The sequence below is a fragment of the Osmerus mordax genome, chromosome 19 (genome assembly GCF_038355195.1).
Source record: "Osmerus mordax isolate fOsmMor3 chromosome 19, fOsmMor3.pri, whole genome shotgun sequence".
NCBI classification, from domain to species: Eukaryota; Metazoa; Chordata; class Actinopteri; order Osmeriformes; family Osmeridae; genus Osmerus; species Osmerus mordax.
In genome coordinates, this window is record NC_090068.1 from 12,442,219 (window position 1) to 12,465,344 (window position 23,126).

General features: G+C 54.0%; 1 protein-coding gene across 1 annotated transcript in view; it reads left to right on the forward strand.

Annotated features, from left to right (window-relative positions):
• Positions 1–304: 304 nt before the first annotated feature.
• LOC136962871 (roundabout homolog 2-like) overlaps positions 305–23,126 on the forward strand; it is a gene marked incomplete at its 5' end in the record, with an annotated part of 28,618 nt that continues 5,796 nt past the window's right edge. Inside the window, 18 exon segments of the mRNA XM_067256768.1 lie at positions 305–442; positions 444–479; positions 834–954; positions 1,144–1,282; positions 5,204–5,340; positions 6,659–6,670; positions 7,342–7,466; positions 8,741–8,912; positions 11,631–11,836; positions 13,647–13,728; positions 13,980–14,148; positions 14,736–14,902; positions 15,069–15,190; positions 18,211–18,442; positions 20,404–20,478; positions 20,481–20,527; positions 21,341–21,427; positions 21,429–21,513. Of these exon segments, the coding sequence (XP_067112869.1) occupies positions 305–442; positions 444–479; positions 834–954; positions 1,144–1,282; positions 5,204–5,340; positions 6,659–6,670; positions 7,342–7,466; positions 8,741–8,912; positions 11,631–11,836; positions 13,647–13,728; positions 13,980–14,148; positions 14,736–14,902; positions 15,069–15,190; positions 18,211–18,442; positions 20,404–20,478; positions 20,481–20,527; positions 21,341–21,427; positions 21,429–21,513 (2,152 nt within the window).

Consider the following 23,126-nt stretch of genomic DNA (forward strand, 5'->3'; position numbering starts at 1 on the left):
TCGCCTTCTGGAGATGGTATTGGATTAAGCTAACCCTCCCCCCTCTCTCCTCTTCTCTCTCTCCCCCTCCTTCTCTCTTGCTTCTCCATCACCCCCTCTCTCCTCCATCCATCCCTCTCTCCCCCTCTCTCTCTCCTCCATCCATCCTCTCTCCCCCTCCCTCTCTCCTCCCTCCATCCCTCTCTCCCCCCTCTCTCCTCCACCCCTCCCTCTCTCCTCTCTCCACCACTCTCTGCCCCTCCCTCTCTCCTCCATCCACCTCTCTCTTTCTCTCCTCCCTCCATCCCCCTCTCCCCCTCCATCCCTCTCCTTGGCAGTGCTGCGTGACGACTTCCGGCAGAACCCCCAGGACGTGGTGGTGGCGCTGGGGGAGCCGGCCACCCTGGAGTGCCTGGCCCCGCGGGGACACCCGGAGCCCAGCACCTTCTGGAGGAAGGACAAGGCTGGCTCGCCTGGACCTGAAGGACGACAGGATCACGGTGAGACCACCCTCTGACCTCTGACCTCTCCATGACCCACGCCTGGGGCTCCTCAGCGAGCAGGCCCCTCCCATCTCTGACACTGGTTATCAACATAAGCCAGTGCTGCTGCATTTATCTGTCTATCATTCTAACTATCTATTGATCTATCCATTTATCTATTTATCTGTCTATTTATCTGTCTGTCGATCTTTCGATCTGCCTGCCTGTACACTGTATACACTGTATAAATCATGTAGCTGTGAGCTGTGTAATCTGACCCTCTGTGTGTGTGTGTGTGTGTGTGTGTGTGTGTGTGTGTGTGTGTGTGTGTGTGTGTGTGTGTGTGTGTGTGTGTGTGTGTGTGTGTGTCAGGTGCGAGGAGGGAAGCTGACCATCTCCAACACCAGGAAGAGTGACGCGGGGAAGTACGTGTGTGTGGCTGCCAACATGGTGGGCGAGCGAGACAGCGAGACAGCCCAGCTCTCTGTGTTTGGTGAGGAGCACACACACACACTCTCACACACACACACAGCCTCCCAGACCCTGGGAGCTCACACCTGAATAATACACTCACACTAAACATGGACTTGAAATAAGAGTGCTGAATATGTTACAGAAACGAATATGTTTTGTGTGGGTGTGTGTTTTTTGACCTTGTGTGTATGCGTGTGTGTGTGCGCAGAGAGGCCCAGGTTCGTGCGCAGGCCAGTGAACCAGGTGGTGCTGGTGGAGGAGGGGGTGGAGCTCAGGTGTCAGGTCCAGGGAGACCCTCCGCCCACGCTGCGCTGGAGGAAGGACGAAGTGGACGTGCCCCGCGGCAGGTGAGGAGTGTGTGTGTGTGTATCTGAACGTGTGTGTGTGTGTCTGAACATGTGTGTCTGAACACATGTGGATCTGTGTTTCAGTGTCTCAACATGCTTGTGTGTGTGTGTGTGTGTGTGTGTGTGTGTGTGTGTGTGTGTGTGTGTGTGTGTGTGTGTGTGTGTGTGTGTGTGTGTGTGTGTGTGTGTGTGTGTGTGTGTGTAAAGCTATAGTAATAATGACTTGACAGTGAAGCAATGAGTGCAATGAGGGAATGACTAATGAGAGCCAGTGTGTGACTCTAGCTACCACCTGCCATGTCGACTCTGTGTGGGTTTGATCATGATAGCACACTGCGTTCCTCCACACAGAGTGGCCTGTTGTTCCATGAATAAACATTGTTCATGTAATATGCAATTTGAACCAGATTCCACCGAGGTCACATTGGATTGATGTAGTGTGTGTTTGCGCTCACAATCTTCCTCTCCAGGGGGGGGGCGCGCCCAGATAAGTGAACATGTCACATTAATGTATGAATATCACCAATGCACTATATCGAATCAGATTCCATATATCTGGGTTAATGTATTGGACGTGCCTGTTGGCTCAAATAAGGGGAAATGTAAATGGCCGCCACAACCCTAACCCTACACAAACAGGGTTTGCTCCAGTGCATGGCTATTACATTTACATTTAGTCATTTAGCAGACGCTCTTATCCAGAGCGACTTACAGTAAGTACAGGGACATTCCCCCGAGGCAAGTAGGGTGAAGTGCCTTGCCCAAGGACACAATGGCCGGATTTCCCAGATTAAGAAGTTAAGAAGCTCTTAGCGTTAAGAGCATCTTAGCGTTAAGAGCTTCTTAACGAATCTGGGAAACCCGGCCAATGTCAGTTTGCATGACCGGGAATCGAACTGGCAACCTTCGGATTACTAGCCCGCTTCCCTCACCGCTCAGCCATCTGACTCCCCATTACACGTTACCTTGGTAGCTGTGTTGCTCCACTGTACTTCAAACATCGTACAGCATCACAAAACACTTTGTTTGTGTGTGTGTAGAGTTAGGCTTGTGGTGGCCACTTCAATTTCCTTATTTTTATTCCAACGTTGCGTCCATAATATTAACTGGTGGGTTGGTGTGGTTTTCATTTGAATCTGATCTCGTTTTTTTTTCTCTCTCATAAACTTACCACATGAAGCATTGTTTTTAATAATATTTCTGTTCTGGGTTTTTCCCTGGATAATTTCCCACAGCAGATCAAGGCTGTCTGGTGCTCTCTGAGTGCATCGTCATGTATCATTACCTAAGTGAGGCTTTTTTTAGACCAACTGACCGATGTAGTAATGCATTTACTGGGGTAGGAGGACCAGAGGAAGTGAGGTCACATGCCCTGGCTGGCCTATCCCAGCCCAGCAGGTCAGTGGGAAGTGAGGTCACATGCCCTGGCTGGCCTATCCCAGCCCATCAGGTCAGTGGGAAGGGTGTAGCTCAGTGGTTAGAGCATATGACTCTCCATCCAGTCCTCCCTCACTCGTTGGAGCTCTCTTCAGCATGCAGAGAGACCAGTTACAGCTGTAGAAGAGCTCTCAAACGGAAGAAGAGAGGTCGGATTTAGAATGGAGATTCCTGCCTGGGATGTGGGGCATGTTTGGGCGTAGTAGAGGGAGCTGGAAGTGGGTTGTGGGCTTGCGTGGCTAGCGTGTGTGTCTGGTGTAAGAGCGGGCCATAGGGATCCTCAGACAGCCAGGGAGGGAGCCAGCCTGTCTGCCAGCCTGTCTGTCTGGCTTTCTGGAGCTGCCCTCTCAGTCTCCATACCCCCTGACTCCAGAAACATGGCCTACTTCCAGCCCTGCCTCCCTGCCTCCCTCCCCCGGCCCGGCCCTGGCAGAGCGTCCCCAGGGAGCCCCTCTATCTGGGTCAGAGACGTGACTGGAGCCTTCAGCTGGTTCACACAGCCTGGACAGGCTGATATCCATAGTCTCCTCCACGCTCCCCTCACCTCAGCTTTGATCTGGGACATCTCCTCCTCCCCTTCCTCCTCCTCCCCTTCCTCCTCTTCCTCCTCCCCTCCCTCCTCTTCCTCCTCCCCTTCCTCCTCTTCCTCCTCCCCTCCCTCCTCTTCCTCCTCCCCTCCCTCCTCGTCCTCGCTCTGTCTGTCTGTCTGGACGGATGGTCAGTTTTACAGACCACCGGTTCACAGAGCCTGAGACAGATGTAGTCCATGCTGTGTGCTTGTGTCAGACCTGCAGGCTGCTGAGGTGCGTGTGTGTGTGTGTGTGTGTGTGTGTGTGTGTGTGTGTGTGTGTGTGTGTGTGTGTGTGTGTGTGTGTGTGTGTGTGTGTGTGTGTGTGTGTGTGTGTGTGTGTGTGTGTGTGTGTGTGTGTGTGTGTGTGTGTGTGTGTGTGTGTGTGTGTGTGTGTGTGTGTGTGTGTGTGTGTGTGTGTGTGTGTGTGAGGGAGTCTTCCTACAGGAGTCTGGTCTGGACTTCTCCAGAGAGACGCTGGTGGAGACACAGTGATGCGGAGTGTATCTCTATGAATTAGTTATTTTGCATGGCTCACGTCATTCTCACCCGTGTGTGTGATGTAGGCACACACACTCAGTCACTCTTTGTCTCTCTCTCTCACACACACATACACACAGACACTCATTTTATCGCTCTCTCACACACACACACACACACACTCTCATTCTCTCGCTCTCTCACACACACACACACTCATTCTCTCGCTCTCTCACACACACACACACTCTCATTCTCTCGCTCTCACACACACACACTCTCATTCTCTCTCACACACACACACACACACACTCTCATTCTCTCTCACACACACACACACACACACACTCATTCTCTCACACACACACTCTCATTCTCTCTCACACACACACACACACACACTCTCATTCTCTCTCACACACACACACACACACACACACTCTCATTCTCTCACACACACACACACACTCTCATTCTCTCTCACACACACACACACACACACACTCTCATTCTCTCTCACACACACACACACACACACACTCTCATTCTCTCACACACACACACACACTCTCATTCTCTCGCTCTCTCACACACACACACACTCTCATTCTCTCACACACACACACACTCTCATTCTCTCACACACACACACACACTCTCATTCTCTCTCTCACACACACACACTCTCATTCTCTCACACACACACACACGACCAAGCACATGCCACAGTGGGTGCCTCTTCTTCATAAATATTGAAATAGTGGAACAGTCAGGGTTCCAGCTGAAAGCACCTTTCATTTTGCCATGGCTTTCATCCCTGCATAATTGCCCCCCCCCCTCTGCCCGCCCCCTCTGCCCCCCACCAGCTCCCCACACCCCACCCCCACCATCTCACCCCCACCACCTCCCCACACCACCCCACCATAGCAGAACTTGAGCAGCATGTCTTGAGCCTGCCTCAGAAGAGCCAGTCTCTGAGAGAGGAAGGTTCATGTCCACTAACTAGGGTTTAAATGTGTGGTACAAGTGATCTGGTTTACCTGCATGTATTCAGTCATTGGTTTGCTCCTGTCAGTGTTGATGTTGTGGTGTGTGTGATCAAAGCAGCTCTTCTGCAGGTTATGTTGATGTCTGCAGACAGAGCTGTAGGAGGAAGGCAGTTAGGACTAACTTGATGGAACGCCATCGTAATCTCTCCTCCCTCTCTCTCCTCTCTCTCTCTCTCTCTCTCTCTCTCTCTCTCTCTCTCTCTCTCTCTCTCTCTCTCTCTCTCTCTCTCTCTCGTCTCTGTCTGTCTCTCTCTCTCCTCTCTGTCTCTTTTTCTCCTCCTTCCCTCTCTCTCCCTCTTTCTCCTCTCTCCTCCTTCCCTCTCCTCTCTTCTCCCTCCCTCTCCTCCCTCCCTCTCTCTCCTCTCTCTCTTCCACCCCCCCCCCCAGGTATGACATCAGGTATGAGAAGGAGGACTTCCTGTTGAGGATCAAGAAGGCGTCATCAGGAGACCAGGGCACGTTCTCATGCGTGGCGGAGAACCGTGTGGGCAAGGTGGAGGCCGCCGCCACGCTGACCGTCCGAGGTGAGACCCAGACCCTCCACCCAGACCCTCCACCCAGCCTCTCCACCCAGACCCTCCACCCAGCCTCTCCACCCAGCCTCTCCACCCAGACCCTCCACCCAGACCCTCCACCCAGCCTCTCCACCCAGACCCTCCACCCAGCCTCTCCACCCAGCCTCTCCACCCAGCCTCTCCACCCAGACCCACCAACCCCTCCTCTACCCAGACCCCTCCCTCCAGCCCCTTCACCCAGACCCCCCACCTCCTCCTCCACCCACCCCCTCCCTCCAGCCCCTTCACCCAGACCCCCCACCTCCTCCTCCACCCACCCCCTCCCCGTCGGTGTTATTGCCCCCCTGCAGGGAGCCCAGGGCTGGGATGAGCTTGTCTGCCACACAGCCCAGGCTGCATGATTACTCCAGACCTCCAGCCACGCAGCAGATATGAGAAACCCAACCAGAACCAATGGTCTTATATCCCCCTGTCCCTGGACCCCCCCTGCCCCTCCCTCTCTCTCTCTCCCTCTCTCCCCCTCCCTCTCTCTCTCTCCCTCTCTCCCCCTCCCTCTCTCTCTCTCCCCCTCCCTCTCTCTCTCTCTCGCCTGTCCCTGGACCCCCCCCCTGCCCCTCCCTCTCTCTCTCCCTCTCTCCCCCTCCCTCTCTCTCTCTCCCTCTCTCCCCCTCCCTCTCTCTCTCTCCCCTGTCCCTGGACCCCCCCTCTCCCTCTCTCTCCAGTCCTCCTCCAGCTCCTCCACATAACCACATTAAACCCTGCTCAGTGAGGGGTAACCCTGATGGAGAGGGGGGAGAGGAGGGCATGATGTCCTAAGGGCTTTTGAGGTAACAAGGTTCACAGGAAGTTGGCAGGTGTCCACCAGAGATTCTGTATCCTGTCTAGTTCAGTTGAGCATGACTACATCCAGCCCAGTGTGTCAGCAACATTTACCTACTGTTCTACGGGCTACTCTGAAGCTATCCCCCCCTTCCTGCCCTTACCCCCTCCCATTCCTGTTGTCAAGGTGATTCCCTGCTCCCGAGAGCGGTGACATCACCTGTCCTGGTGATTGAGCCCTTGCTACCCCCCATACCTACTGGAGTTATGTGCCCACCACCACATTCATCCTGATTTTCATTTGTTTTCTTTCCTCCTCTTCTCCTCTCTCCTCCCATCCTCCTCTCCCTCCTCTCTCCCTCCTCCTCTCCTCTCCCTCCTCCTCCTCTCTCCCTCCTCTCTCCCTCCTCCTCTCCTCTCCCTCCTCCTCTCCTCTCCCTCCTCTCCTCCTCTCTCCTCTCCTGTGTCTTGTGTTACCCTCTCACCTACACCATTGTCCTGTCACCAGTTCTCCCTGTTGGTAAGTAGGAGCTGACCCTGTGCATGTCCTAACTCTGCTCTCTCTCTCTCACACACACACACATACACACACACACCCACGCAAACACCCACACACACACACACATCACCACATCTACATATACACTAACACCTTAAACACACATCTCCCCTCCTAGTTCCAATCACTCCTCCCTGCCCTCTCCCTCCTCTCCTGTAGTCGTGTTTGCTCCGTAGCAGTAGTTCCTGTGCTCCTTCAGAAAGCTAGTCCACACGGGGGCCAGCCCAGCCCCCCTGCAGAGCCTGGGGTGGGGGGGCAGCCCAGCCCCCCCCTGCAGAGCCTGGGTGGGGGGTGGGGGGGCAGCCCAGCCCCCCATGCAGAGCCTGGGGGGTGGGGGGTGTAGGCACCGTGCTAACGAGTTGGTCTCATTCATTCAGGTTTGTGGCCAGCTGAATGAATGGCTTGTGTGCGCTGTAATGGCTCCTGAGAGAACATTCTAGAAGATCACCTGTTGCATGAGTCCTGTAGCCTGTAGCTGGGTAGCCGGTAGCTGTCCTCGCTTCGCTCACACCCTCCCAAGCCGTTTCCTGCGTGTGTGTCTGAGTGTGTGTGTGTCTGAGTGTGTGCGTGTGTGTGAGAGTGTGTGCGCTGCGGCTGTAACTGTTTCTCGCCTCTCTGACATGTGACCACAGAGGCGCCCCAGTTCGTGGTCCGGCCCAGGGACCAGATCGTGGCTCAGGGCCGCTCCGCCACCTTCCCCTGTGAGACCAGGGGGAACCCCCAGCCCACGGTCTTCTGGCAGAGGGAAGGCACCCAGGTGAGGCCCCCTAACTCCACCCCCTAACTCCACCCCCTTCTCTACCATCCACCCCCCTAACTCCACCCCCTTCTCTACCATCCACCCCCTAACTCCACCCCCTTCTCTACCATCCACCCCCTAACTCCACCCCCTTCTCTACCATCCACCCCCTAACTCCACCCCCTTCTCTACCATCCACCCCCTAACTCCACCCCCACCTACAAACAACAATACTCCATCTTCTTGTTTTTGGATGCCCCCCACACACACACACACACAACTCGATCTGCACACACAAACACAATCTCGATCGGCCTAATTACGAGGGGACGTCTGGCAGCTGATTGGTTGGAGCGGACGGCGCCAGAGGGCGAGAGTAGGCGTCCTCGTCCTCCAGACCCGTGATGAAGTGATCATCCCTCACTCGCCCCCCCCCGTCCCCGTCTCAAACAACAACATTGGTTTTGCTGCATTAGAGGAGTCGTTAGGCGTAATGGGATGAGGCTGATGTCCTCGTCCGCCCATGCGCACGTCGTCTCAGAGGGGGAGGAAGGCAGTCGAAGCGCGAGCGATAACAATCTGTGGGGGGCGAGGGTGAGGGGGGAGAGGGGGGGGGAGACCTGGCTAAGTGTCAACATTACATAACTGGAGGTCGAGATGTATTTCGGGACCAAGTGTAAACGACCAGCCCGACCCAGATAGAAGGTCTTGACTGTCTTCTCTAAAGACAGAGGCACACACACTCTGATGTTGGGGGGGGGTTCAAAAAGCGGTCTTCCTCGCTGATGGAACACACACTGGGGATGAGAGAGAGGGATGACTCCACGCGGGATGATGGATGATGACCTTTGCGTACTTTCGTTGAACGCCATCTCGTCCTCTCAGTCTTCTGATTACCTCCTGCAGTTAATCTGCTTCATCTGGGGTTGCACGGAAAATCCCTCTGTAAAGTTCAGCCCTGCTTTGAGATACCCACATAAACTCATGCATCCAGCAATAGCCAGTGTCTTGTCTTGATGGTCATTACAATAATACAGATCATAATCTCTTTCTAACATCAGTTAGTACCAGTGTTCTCACAAGGCATGCATCAAACTCACTGGTACCAAATCTCCTTTAAACATCAAAATCTTATACATATTTTATAGTATGCTTATGTATATTCATAATATTTGGATGTTGAAATGAATTAATGTTTTAAGTTTACAGTATATAAATTAATTATCTAAATATGTAATATGAGCTAGGAAGTAATGCCAGCTTTAACGTTGTGTTGTGCTGTGTGTGTGTAGGACCTCCTGTTCCCCAGCCAGCCCGTGCCAGGAGACAGTCGTGTGTCTGTGTCGGTGAGCGGAGAGCTGACCATCTCCTCAGTCCAGCGATCCGACGCAGGATACTACACCTGCCAGGCCCTCACCGTGGCCGGAAGCATCCTGGCCAAGGCTCAGCTGGAGGTGGCTGACGGTAGGAGCGGAGGCCTGCAGCGCACACACACACATGGGGACACACACACACATGGGCTGGAGGGGCTGGAGGGACTGGAGGGGCTGGAGGGACTGGAGGGGCTGGAGGACTGGAGGGACTGGAGGGGCTGGAGGGGCTGGAGGACTGGAGGGACTGGAGGACTGGAGGGGCTGGAGGGGCTGGAGGGACTGGAGGGGCTGGAGGGACTGGAGGGGCTGGAGGACTGGAGGGGCTGGAGGACTGGAGGGGCTGGAGGGGCTGGAGGGGCTGGAGGACTGGAGGGACTGGAGGGGCGGAGGACTGGAGGGACTGGAGGGGCTGGAGGACTGGAGGGGCTGGAGGACTGGAAGGGCTGGAGGGGCTGGAGGGGCTGGAGGGACTGGAGGGGCTGGAGGACTGGAGGGGCTGGAGGACTGGAGGGACTGGAGGGACTGGAGGACTGGAGGGACTGGAGGGGCTGGAGGACTGGAGGGACTGGAGGACTGGAGGGGCTGGAGGGGCTGGAGGACTGGAGGGGCTGGAGGGGCTGGAGGACTGGAGGGGCTGGAGGACTGGAGGGACTGGAGGAGAACTCTCTCTCTGATGGAGAGTCACATTCACACCTCTCTGCTCCCCTGGAAGAGCATCATTATCTTAAGTGCTGAGGTCCAGCCAGCTGGGAGCTGTTTACTTCTCTCTCTCTTTCTGCCTCTCTCTCTCCGTCACTGCTTTATCTCGCTCTCTCACGCTCCCTCTCCTTCTCTCCCTCTCCATCCATCCTTCTCTCTTCTCTTCTCTTGGCCCTCTCCCCCTCATATTATTGAATTAACATCTGCTCAGGCAGGTTTTTGGGGAACGTAAACTAGCTCAGTCAGCGTGTCCCCATGCTAACTGAGGAAAAGGCTAACCAGGGAGTCAGCTGATTGGCTGTCGAGAGGAGGGTGGGCTAACCAGGGAGTCAGCTGATTGGCTGTCGAGAGGAGGGTGGGCTAACCAGGGAGTCAGCTGATTGGCTGTCGAGAGGAGTGTGGGCTAACCAGGGAGTCAGCTGATTGGCTGTCGAGAGGAGGGCGGGAGTTGTGAGATGATGAAACCGAGCAGTAATGTTGTTGGTAAACCTGTTCGCTTGCATCATTTTGGACGCTTGTGTCTGCAGAGGCTTCTGACAGAATCAGGGGATGGCATTCTGGTGACGATCACATCCCGTAGCCACACCTACACCCCACAGTGTCATGCACTGTTTGTACGTTGCTTTGGATAAAAGCTCTACTAAATTAATAAAGTAAGGAGTCAAATGTGCTTTGGTGATTTGTGTGGGTATTATACAGTACTCTGTATGCAGACGCTCAGTGTTGGTGCAGATGTATTCTGAGAAAGCTGTGTTGATAGCGGTGTTGTCAGTGTGTGTTAAGGCCGCTAGCTAGCCGTATCTGGTCTGACATTCTGCTGGAGTTCTGGTATTGCTCTCTGAAGTGAAGTACAGCTGTGATATCAGATAAGAGCAACAGAGCCTGCTGTCGACACAATCCTGAATGTGTGTGTGTCTGTGGATTATCGGTGTGCAGGTTGTGTACAGTGTGCGTGTATTGTGTGTGTGTGTTTGTGTGTAAGCAGACAACTGATAAGGAAAGCGAACAGAGGGGAAATTAGGAAGAAGAGGAGGAGGAGAGCAAGGAAAACAGACCAGCTCAAACGCTCGCCTGTGTAGAAATGTGGAGGATGTTGGCTGGATGACATAACATGCATTAAAGAGCATTAAGGAGATGTATTATTGTTCGGCCTGGCACTTTAATTCTCAGCTAAGTGTTTCTGCCGGGGGGGGGTAGGGGGGGGGGGGGGGTAGGAGAGGGAGGTAAGGAAGAGAGAGAGGGAGGGAGGGAGGGAGGGTGTGAAGGCTTTGAAAGGTGTTGTTAGGAAGCCGTTGTAATTAGAGTCGTAGGTAGGCTTTCTTCAATCCACACCTGGTAATTAGAGCTCTGAGCTGACACATCGTGGGCCTCCTGATCTCCTGTCATCTCCAACCACCCCCAAACAGGAAGCTCCTCCCACAACACTGCCCTCTGCCTCCACAGGCCACACCCCTCAGTCAAACTAGAGACCGCACAGATAATGTCATGTCACACGCTGTCACATTAAGGGCACTGTGGCCAGGCTTGTGTATGCAGTGTGTGTGTGTGGGGGGGGGTTTGTGTGTACAAAATAAGATCACATCGTTTGTGTGTGTGTGTGTGTATCCCTCACACTGTCACCTCACAGTTAAAAGGTCCTGGGCTCGATCCCCACATGGGGTATTATTCCGTGTTCTGTGGGGCGATCTCCCGGGCCTGTCTGTGTGATGTTATCATGTTCTCTCTGTCCTCACAAGGACTTCCTCCGCTACAGAACACCCCACTCTCGTGTCCAGGACTCTGACCCGGACACAGTTCAACACCTGACACATTTACATTTAGTCATTTAGCAGAAGCTCTTATCCAGAGCGACTTACAGTAAGTTCAGGGACATTCTCCCCGAAGCAAGTAGGGTGAAGTGCCTTGCCCAAGGACACAACATCATTTTTCACTGCCGGGAATCAAACCGGCAACCTTCTGATTAGTAGCACGACTCCCTAACCACTCAGCCACCTAACTGTATTGGACACAAGTGACCAATACATCTTCTCTTCTTCACGAGTACGCAAGTGTGCGTAGATGTTATCCAATCACTGCTCTGAATCTCCCATTTCCTGCTTTCCCTCCCCAGCGCTGAAGGACCGCCCCCCTCCCATCATTCGCCAGGGCCCGTCCAACCAGACGCAGGCGGTGGGAGGCGTGTCCCTGCTGCGGTGCCGGGCGTCGGGGGAGCCCGAGCCCTCTGTGTCCTGGCTGAAGGACGGGGCCAGTCTGCTGGGCACAGACCCTCGCATGGTCCTGCTGGAGCAGGGGAGCCTGCAGATCGAGAACACCAGGGTGGGCCTGTCTCACACACACACACACACATACAGTATTACATTTACATTTAGTCATTTAGCAGACGCTCTTATCCAGAGCGACTTACAGTAAGTACAGGGACATACCCCCCGAGGCAAGTAGGGTGAAGTGCCTTGCCCAAGGACACAACGTCATTTGGCACGGCCGGGAATCGAACTGGCAACCTTCTGATTACTAGCCCGCTTCCCTAACCGCTCAGCCACCTGACTCCCAGTATACACACACACACATACAGTATACACACACACACATACAGTATACACACACACATACACACACATTCACACTACTCTTTCACAATGAGTAGGAAGCATGCACTCTTACCACTTAACACACTCACACACACACACCCACACGCGCGCACACACACACACAGTTCAACTCATATGGCCACTTAAATGTACAGACACCCACACACATTCACAATACTCTTTCACAATGAATGTGTGTAAATGTATGTGCCCATATATGTTGCACAGTCTGTGTGTGTGTGTGTGTGTGTGTGTGTGATAAGTGGTAAATGCTTGCCTCCTGCTCATTGTGAGAGAGCAGTGTGAATGTCCTATTCACTGTCAGCTGCATGTAATTCAAATGGACAAGTGCAGTCAGGTTGCTTTTAAGAAAATAGAGACTATTGATTTTTAGAAGTCATTTCATGCTGTCGTTTAGTGCTTGTCTCCGAGGCAGCGGTTAGACATGCTGCATGTCAAGGACAGGGAGGGGCTGGGGAGGGGGGGAGGTGAAGGAGGAGGAAGATGGAAAGGTGTAGGGGGAGGAGGAAAAGGAGAAAGAGGAGGAGCGAGCGAGCGAGGCTCACCATGCATAGTGTTCTCTAATCTGCAGCACCCTATCACGGCAGTGATGTCTGCACGACAGGCAGACACACACACACACCCACACAGACACCACTCCTCTATCTCCCAAATCTCTCTGGAATATCCATTAGAGTCAGTAGTCCTCAGAGCTGATTGAATAAACCTCAGGGCATGAGTGAGAAAACCGAGGAGAGCGAGGTGGAGGGATGAGAGGAGGGGAGGGAGGGAGGGGGGAGAAAGGTAAATAGAGGAAGACGGACTAGAGAATAAAAAAAAAACTGAGAGAGAGTGATCAAGAGGAGAGATGGTGGGGAAAGAGTGACAGAGGAGAGGAAGAGGAGAGGAGGGGGGGTTGTCCAGCCCAGTGTTAAATAGATGAACTTGTCTCTGTTTCCCAGCGTCAGTATTGATGATGATGGGACTGCGGAGGATGTGGAGGGCTGACTACAACTAAATTAAATTTATTACGAAAATTAACGTCAGCACTTTCAGCTCTCTTTTTTCATCTCCCTCCTCTCCTCCCTCCCTCCCTCCCTCCCCTCCCCTCCCCTCCCCTCCCCTCCCCTCCCCTCCCCTCCCCTCCCTTCCTCCCTCTCCCCTCCCTCCCCTCTCCCCTGTGGAACCAGGCTCAGGCCAGACCAGGTTAATGTGTTTTTGGTGTAGTGCTGCCCGCCAGGCGCGCTGGGAGACCACGCTCGACAACAAAGGTTCTGAGGTCACACAGGATGACCAATGGGATCAGGGGAAAATACCAGCCAGCAGGCTGTTACTTTAAGTCTGGACTTCTAGGTGCAGAAAAGCTAATAAAACTAGTGACAGGTGTAGAACGAAACATTTGTTTTTACCCCAGAAAGTCCATAGAAGGGATGTCAGTCTGTTGTCTGGTTCTGATTGGGTCAGTGTTTTGGTTTTTGGGTTCTGACTGGCCTGTGTTCTGACTGGTCTGTGTTCTGATTGGTCTCTGTTCCCCCCAGCTGTCTGACTCCGGCCAGTACACCTGTGTCGCCAGCAGCTCAAGTGGAGAAACTTCCTGGAGTGCCTTCCTGGATGTCAGAGGTATGATGGGAAATGTAGTTCTGTCTGAAGTCAGTGACGATTGCGCTTTCTGTACACAAATGACCAAAGTAGATCAATTTATGAAAATACCTCAATAATTTCAGGAACTAACTATACTGTGGTTACATTTTAAAGGCAAATATGTTCAATCCCATTTTTGTCAAAAACCTTACTAGAGTGAATAACCTATATTTACTCCATCTAGTCTGCCCCGTCCCTTTTCATAGACGATATATTTCCCCCTTTCTCAGAGTCATCCAGCGACCTCACAGACTCCATTTCCCACAATGCCAGTGCCCTCCCAGGGCCTCCCTCCAAGCCCGAGGTCACCGATGTCACCAAGAGCAGCGTGTCGTTGTCATGGGAACCGGGGCCCGAGGAGGGTCCGCTGGTGGCTTCCTACGTGATCGAAGCCTTCGGGTACGTCTGGGCCGGCTAGCCCCAGGCTGCACCACTGACCCCAAACTCTCACAGCAGAGACAGATGTGGGCGCTTTAGAAGCGTATAAGAGGTCACAGCCGCGGGTCTGGAGCCTGGACTGTGTGTTCCTGTTGCGGCTCAGAATAGCCCACATACAAGTCTGGCGATGACAGCCTTGTGGTCTGGCTGCGCTGCTTGACTATGACACATTATTAGCACCATTCGTACGTCGCTTTGGATGAAAGTGTCTTCTAAATGAGCAGGGTGTAAAATGGAATGGAATGACTCTGAATCCCAGAAAGGCTTCAGATTTAGTTCATGTGTAGCTTCAGGCTGGTCATTTAGCAAGGTCTCGATGTAAGTAATTATATTACTGCAACACTACACAAGAAGAGATCCATTTATCAAGATTGCTAGTGTGTATTTTACGTTTTATTCATTTAGCAGACGCTTTTATTCAAAGCAACGTACGAACAGCATTTACGTAACGTACAGCAGAACACCAAGGATCAGAAGTGCAGACTTCTACAGCGTCATGGTTACCATGACGTCATGCCTCTCTAACTGTGTGTTCCGTCCTCATGCAGTCAGTTGGTGAGTAACAGCTGGCAGACCGTGGCAGACCATGTGAAGACCACCCAGTTCACGGTAGGGGACCTGCGACCAAACACGGTGTACCTGTTCATCATCAGGGCGGTCAACGCCCAGGGTCTGGGAGACCCCAGTCCCATGTCTGAACCGGTCCGAACACAAGGTGAACACACACACACACACACACCTGTCCTCTCCTCTAACTGTTCTCACTGATGGAGGGACCCGGCTCACTGCTCTCTTTGCCTCTGTGTGTTTACGCGTGTGTCTGTCTGTACGTGTGTGTGTGTCTGTACGTGTGTGTGTGTCTGTACGTGTGTGTGTGTCAGACATCAGCCCAGCCGTGCAGGGTGTGGACCACCGGCGGGTCCAGAAGGAGCTGGGTGACGTGGTGGTCAGCATGCACAGTCCTGTAGTCCTCAGCTCCACCTCTGTCCAGGTCACATGGACCGTGAGTACCCACAATGCCCTCCTGCAGCACAGCCCTGTCACTGTCCTGTCCTACTCGACAGACAGTTTTATCCATGTCTCAAAAGAACTGGCTGGGTTGAGTCCAGGTGACTGTTGTGCCGGACGTTATTGTTGATCTGTGTTTTGGTTTGACGGGGTGATTTAGCGTCCGTGTGAGAGAGTTTTCTGCGTGGAGTGACGGGGAGTGTTCATCCTGCCACAGAGAGAGGGGAGCCTGGAGCTCTGTGTGGAGAATATAATGAGAGAGGGAGGAAAAGATTGTCTCCCATGTCTAAAAGCCTCCCTCACACCCTTCCTAGTTAGCTGTGATGGGATCGATGGGATGTCCAGGGTGGGATGTCTGCTGTCTCTCAGATAGGGGAGAGGGAGAAATGAAGAGAGAGGGTAATAGAGTGAGGGAGATGAGAGAGAGAGAGAGAGATACACACAGAGAGAGAGAGAGAGAGAGGGATACAGAGGGGGAGAGAGAGAGATACACACACAGAGAGAGGGAGAGAGAGAGGGATACAGAGGGGGAGAGAGAAAGAGAGAGAGAGAGAGAGAGGGATACAGAGGGGGAGAGAGAGGGATACAGAGAGAGAGGGATACAGAGGGGGAGAGAGAAAGAGAGAGAGAGAGAGAGAGAGAGAGGGATACAGAGGGGGAGAGAGAGGGATACAGAGAGAGAGGGATACAGAGAGAGAGGGATACAGAGAGAGAGGGGTATGCCTGGTTGTGTGGACCCTGAGTCCAGGGCCATCTGGAGGGCCATCAGTCTGGGACTGTTTGAAGTGACGGAGGAATGAAGACAGATGTTGTTCAGCAGGACAAATAGATCACCATTAGAGGGAGAGCGTTGTGTTCTCGGTTTTGGAAGCTGTTTGCAGTCCGCTCTTTATCTGGAGGTTATTATTCCTCTGCCTTAGCAACCTGTCCCATCTGCCTTCTCCAACGGCTCGCTTAATGACAGCCCTGGCACACACACACACGCCCACACCCATGCCTGCACACACACACACACACACACACACACTGGTAGTCCCTCCATATGCTGCAGTCCTGTACACGTCGGTGCCTTGATGGTACTTTAACGTGAGCAGGTGTGTGAGACGTGAGGATGAGGGACTTACAGGAACACAGACACTCCAGGTGTGTGAGACTTGAGGATGAGGGACTTACAGGAATACAGACACACCAGGTGTGTGAGACGTGAGGATGAGGGACTTACAGGAACACAGACACACCAGGTGTGTGAGACGTGAGGATGAGGGACTTACAGGAACACAGACACACCAGGTGTGTGAGACGTGAGGATGAGGGACTTACAGGAACACAGACACACCAGGTGTGTGAGACGTGAGGATGAGGGACTTACAGGAACACAGACACACCAGGTGTGTGAGACGTGAGGATGAGGGACTTACAGGAACACAGACACACCAGGTGTGTTCACATGCTGCACATCTTCTCAATCCCAGGAAGCCAGCGGATGAAATACCGTGCCTGGAAATAAGAGACAAGCAGGAAGGCAAAAGGCTTGTTGATGGATGGATATGCAGGTAACTAGGGAGGTGTACATGACTGGATGAAAGGTCTTGTCATGCAATCGGGTGCATTTTTACTCAATCTTGAATCGGAGTCTCACATTTGACAATTGTTTTTGAGAAACGTGTCAAATCCATAAAAGCCAGTATTCCTACTGTCCCTCCTGTGCCTGTAGGGACTGAGCCTCACAGCAGTGTCATGTCTGATATACACACCCTGCCTGCAGCAGCCAGATCAATCAGCCCTATTACAGGTGAACGAGTTTAGGAGGAGGGGGAGGAGGAAGAGGGGGAGGAAGGGGAGGGTTTGTGGGAGGAGGGGGAGGAGGGGTTGTAGGAGGGGAGGAGGGGTTGTGGGAGGGGAGGAGGGGGAGGGGTTGTGGGAGGAAGGGGAGGGTTTGTGGGAGGAGGGGGAGGAGGGGGAGGGGTTGTAGGAGGGGGAGGAGGGGTTGTAGGAGGGGAGGAGGGGTTGTGGGAGGAAGGGGAGGAGGGGTTGTGGGAGGGAGGGGAGGAGGAGGGGGAGGGGTTGTAGGAGGGGGAGGAGGGGTTGTGGGAGGAGGGGGAGGGGTTGTGGGAGGAAGGGGAGGAGGAGGGGTTGTAGGAGGGGTTGTGGGAGTGGGAGGGGTTGTGGGGAGTGGGAGGGGTTGTGGGAGTTGGAGGGGTTGTGGGAGGGAGGAGGGGGAGGGGTTGTGGGGAGGGGGAGGGGTTGTGGGAGGGGTTGTGGGAGGGGGAGGGGGAGGGGTTGTGGGAGGGGGAGGGCGGCAAAGGTCTCTGAAGCTTTTAAATTCACGAATCATTTCGTTAATGAAATGCAAACAGGCGTCCGTTGAGAGAGAGAGAGCGTGGCCCTGATTTATTTGGACTTGTCTTGACGGTAAACAGCTGCTTTATTTCGGCTGTAAAAGCTTTCGCTTGCTTCTGTCCCTGTTAACAAGCCATTACTGTGAGTTATGCTGCCTGTTCTCCTGTGAGTAGAGGCCACCTCCTCTCCAGCCAGTCACAGTAACTGGGCTTGTTTACCGAAAAGGATAACGTGCTGTTTTAATCCACTCTTGCAGGGTCTCCCAGCACTCTGCTAGTTAGCATGTGTTAGCCCAGGCCGTGATGTTGCTGTTCCATGACATCATGATGGACGTACTGCACCTGTGGATGCTTTCAACTGGCTTCCTTTCAAGCATCTTTCTCTCTCTCTTTCTCTTTCTCGTTCCCCCTTTTCTCTCTCTCCTTATCTCTCTCTTTCCCCCTTATCTCTCTTTCCTTCTCTCTCTCTATTCCTCTTTCTCTCCCCCTATCCTCCATCCCCTTTCTTTCCTTCTGTCTCTCTTTCTATCTCTGTGTTTCTCCCTCCCTTCTTTCCTTACTTCCTTCCCCTCCCTCCTCTCTCTCCCTCCCTGTCTCCCTCCTCTCCCTCCCTGGCTCTCTCCCTCCTCTCCCTCCCTGGCTCTCTCCCTCCTCTCCCTCCCTGGCTCTCTCCCAGGTTGAGAACCCGTCCCAGTTCATCCAGGGCTACCGTGTCCTGTCCAGGCAGACGTCCGGGCTCCCCTCCCCAGGGGCGTGGGTTGGCCAGGACGTGACGGTGTCGTCCCAGAGAGACGCGGCTCTGTCCAGCCTGAAGAAGGGAGTGGTCTACGAGATTAAAGTCCGGCCCTACTTCAACGAGTTCCAGGGCGCGGACAGCGAGTCGATGACAGCCCGCACCATGGAGGAAGGTGAGGGGGGGCGATGGAAACCCAGTGATCCGTCAAACGCCTGTTTGGAGGTGCTACCCTCGTTAGCGGTCTCCGACATGGCTGCTTTAACCTTGTATGTTAGCTCATGTTCGATGCAGAACAGAAGCACATACAACTGCACACACACACCTGCACACACACACCTGCACACACACCTGGACACACACCTGCACACACACACCTGCGTTCCCAGTCTGCAGCCGAAGGGATGTCTCCTGTGTCAGACCCCCCTGACAGCTTGGTTGGGGGCCCGTGACAGGCCTGTGTGTGTGTGTGGGTGTGTTTGTTTGTGTGTGTGTGTCTCCTCTGACACTAGCTCAGCCATGTCTGATTCTCTCTGGTCCCCTGCTGTCACATCTCCTGCCATGTTGCTGTCACCTACCACACTCCTACTGGGCCCATGTGACACTACCGCTCTCTAGCTCTCTCTTTCCTCTCTCTATACTGTTTTCTATGTCTCTCTCTATATATATATATATATATATATACTGTTTTCTCTCTCCCTCCCTCTCTCTCTGCTCTGGCTCTCTTCCTGTCTCTCATACTCTCTTTTCATCTCTCTCTCTGTCAGTCTCTCTTTTTCCTCTTTCTCTCTGTCTTTCTCTCGCTTATTATCTATGCATGTCTGTCTCTCTTCTCCCTCCCGCCCACCCGCCCTCCCTCTCTCTCTCCATCCCTCCCTCCCTCTCTCTCTCTCTCTCTCTCTCTCTCTCTCTCTCTCTGTCTCTGTCTCTCCCTCTCCCGCCCTCCCTCCCTCCCTCTCTCTGAGCTGAATCCTAATGTAATGTGAGCTTGCATACTTCCACCCAGCAGTAACTCATACATTTCTGTCAGCCTGAGATCCAGGAAGTGTTGTGAGTTACGTGCGTGGCATCACAGGTTAGGATGCAGCCCCGTAGTGAGCAGCGTGATTCATGGGGGCTAGCAGTGGCCCGGCCTCATTTACAATCCCGCTGTCCACTTACTCAATTAGGCCCACACCAGGACGCTATCAAACCGCTCCTGTTCTGGGCATGCTCAGTAGCACCCTGTCCCCCCAGCCTGGTCCAGAGTAGAGGGCCACCTGGAGGTGGTGGAGGGGGGGCGGGGGGGTCCAGCAGGGGGGCCACACAGCTGGGCCCGACCAGCATCAGAGTCTGATGGCTGGTTTGCACGTCGCTGCTTCCTTCATTAGGGATTTCAAAAGCTGGTCACCCCACTCGGGTGAAACAGCATCCGCTAGCGTACCTCCACTTCATTCGATTGAGAGTTTCATTGTGTGTAGTCTCGAATTAGCGAACACACCGATCCTCACTGGCGGTACGCTGCAGAGAGCTTGTCCCTGCCCGCTCCTCCAGCAGACTGGGGCTTGTGGTGGTGTGTAGATCCAGCTTCTGTGTGTCAGTCTGTGAGTCAGGGGGAGCTGGACTCTGTGTCTGTTCTGCCTGCAGGGGGCGCTCCTTGATGCCCGTCGTCTTTGAAAGGACGGACGCGGAGGGGGGGCGGGGCGGGGGTGCGGTTCTGTCGATTTGAACTTCTCGCTTTCGCGAGATGTCAAGAGTGTCACTTGGCACGCTGCGTCGCCTCCAAGAGTCACATTTCTGCCAGCGATACATCACAGAGTTAATGGCCTTATTAGCATCTCCTTCATTACTGTACACGAGAATGGAGTGCTTTCATTTAGCTCTGATATGCATAATGTGGCGCCGGCGCAAGCCTGTAACAGCGTGACACCGGTGATCCATTAACACTGGCCTCCGACAACACCCCTTCATCACACCACCGACTTCCTCTATCAAACTACCTGCTTCCTTGAAACAAAATGGTCTCATCCAAGTTTTCTCAATCTGTTGCTTCTCTCTCCTTCCCTCCCCTTCTCCTCTCTTCTCCTCTCTCCTCCACCCCCCCTCTCCCCCCCTTTTCTGTCTTTCCCCCTCCTCTCTCCCCCTGCCCTCCCCCAGCTCCAAGCGCCCCCCCGCAGCAGGTTACCGTGGCGACGGTGGGTAGCCATAACAGCACCTCCATCAGCGTGTCCTGGACCCCCCTCCCTCAGACCACCAGAACGGCATCATTCAGGAGTACAAGGTAGGGGCTGGGGCTGGCTGAGGCTGGGGCTGGCTGAGGCTGGGGCTGGCTGAGGCTGGGGTTGGCTGAGGCTGGGGTTGGGGCAGGGGCTGGGCAGGCTGAGGCTGGGGCAGGGGCTGTCGCTGGCTGAGGCTGGGGTTGGGGCAGGGGCTGGGTGGGGGCTGGCTGAGGCTGGCTGAGGCTGGGGCAGGGGCTGGGGTTGGGGCAGGGGCTGGGTGGGGCTGAGGCAAGGGTCCTTAGGGTACATTACATTAAATTTATTCATTTAGCAGATGCTTTTATCCAAAGCGACTTCCAAGAGAGAGCTTTACAAAAGGTGCATAGGTCACTGATCATAAACAACGAGATAGCCCAAAAAGAATGAAGCACACATTGTGAAAAGCAAATAAGTGCCAATGGGAAGAACCAGAAGAGCATCTCACAAGTGCAACAGTCTACCTGTAGGAAAGAAAGCAACAATAATAGAACATAATAATTCACAGCGAGTACAAGTAATTAAATCAGTTAGAACTAACCAACAAGTGCAACAAGTCCCTCAATAAGTGTCATTGTGTTCCTGGAGGAAAAACTAACATCTGATCCAACAAATCTTTCTTATGTACCGTTGTACTCCCGGAACAAAGTACTCCCCAAACTTAGATACACCATACTAAAATTGCAACTGGATGTTGTGCACCTCACAACTAATATTGTGTGTGTGTGTGTGTGTGTGTCTGGCCTGTGTGTGTGTGTGTGTGTGTGTGTGTGTGTGTGTGTGTGTGTGTGTGTGTGTGTGTGTGTGTGTGTGTGTGTGTGTGTGTGTGTGTGTGTCAGATCTGGTGCCTTGCCAACGAGACTCGTTTCCATGTCAACAAGTCTGTGGATGCAGCCATCCGCTCGGTGGTGTTGGGGGGGCTGCAGGGTGGGGGTGCAGTACCATGTGGAGGTGGCGGCAGGAACCAGCGCCGGGGTGGGGGCCCGGAGCGAGCCCCAGCCCATCATCATAGGTAATGTACACACACACCTACACATGTACACACACACACACACACACAAGTAAACACACATCCTCATGCCTGAGCACACTCAGGTATATAATACACATACACTCGTAAAACACACACACATACATGAGAAACACACTCACATGCACACTAGTACACACGCACACACGCCAACACACCAACACACACACACACACAGAGGTTGGAGTCAATTCAATGACCCAGAAGTCGGGGACCCTAATCTTCGTCACAGATGGGGGTCTCGAAAAATGATTTATCAATTCATCACGCTTGGAAAAAGAAGATTGGGGCATTGTTGGAGATCACACGTGTAGTGCTGGGAGCGAGAGAGAGAGAGAGAGAGAGGGAGAGAGAGAGAGAGGGAGGAGGAGGGGTGTACTCTGAGCCAGACTCCATGCAAAGCCGTCTATCAGAAAAATCAATAGCATTTCATTTAGTGTAGTGTCCAGTAACACTATGCCCAGAGCTGTTAGTCCTATCAATAAGCCCTCCCTGTGTCTGGCCAGCCACCGCTAACAAAGCAGACAGTGTTATTGTGTGTGTGTGTGTGTGTGGGTGTGTGTGTGTGGGGGTGGGGGGGGGGGGGGGGCAGGGCAGCCTATCTCATGTGATCAAGCAGCTGAAGGATCCGCTGGCTCTACAGCACCCAGGATCAATACAGCAGCCCAGCCAGCCTGTGGCCGCCCATGACTTCTGACTGATACGTGGTGAAAACATCCCCGACGCCCGGAGGAACTCAAACACAGGGGGGGGGCTGGAGGTGGAGGGTGGAGGAGGTGGAGGTGGAGGGGGAGGCAGTTGTTGGAGAGGGGGAGTTGGGGGTGGTGATGGAGGGGGAGGGTGGAGGGGGGTGATGGTGGAGGAGGGTGGAGGGGGTGGTGATGGTGGTGGGGGGGTGGAGGGGGTGATGGTGGGGGGAGGGTGGAGGGGGTGGTGATGGAGGGGGAGGGTGGAGGGGGTGGTGATGGAGGGGGAGGGTGGAGGGGGTGATGGAGGGGGAGGGTGGAGGGGGGTGATGGTGGGGGAGGGTGGAGGGGGTGGTGATGGAGGGGGAGGGTGGAGGGGGGTGGTGATGGAGGGGGAGGGTGGAGGGGGTGGTGATGGAGGGGGAGGGTGGAGGGGGTGATGGTGGGGGAGGGTGGAGGGGGTGGTGATGGAGGGGGAGGGTGGAGGGGGTGATGGAGGGGGAGGGTGGAGGGGGTGATGGAGGGTGGAGGGGGAGGGTGGAGGGGGTGATGGAGGGGGGAGGGTGGAGGGGGTGATGGAGGGGGGAGGGTGGAGGGGTGGTGATGGAGGGGGAGGGTGGAGGGGGTGATGGAGGGGGGAGGGGTGGAGGGGATGATGGAGGGGGTTCTGGCTGGCGCTGGAGTCTGTGAGACTGTGAATGTAATTTCACAGCACAGTAGCTGCAGCCCATCAGCCTGTCTGAGCTGCTCTGTCAGTCTCCCGTCCAGGACGATTTGATGAACTCTGGCCTGGTGTCGCCATGTCAACCGCTTGGATGTGGAGGCGTCCGTTTGTTGTCGTTTTATATCGTCACATTGACTTCTATTTCCTAGAAATGCTGGTTGATGATCTGTTTGTTTTAAAAGGTG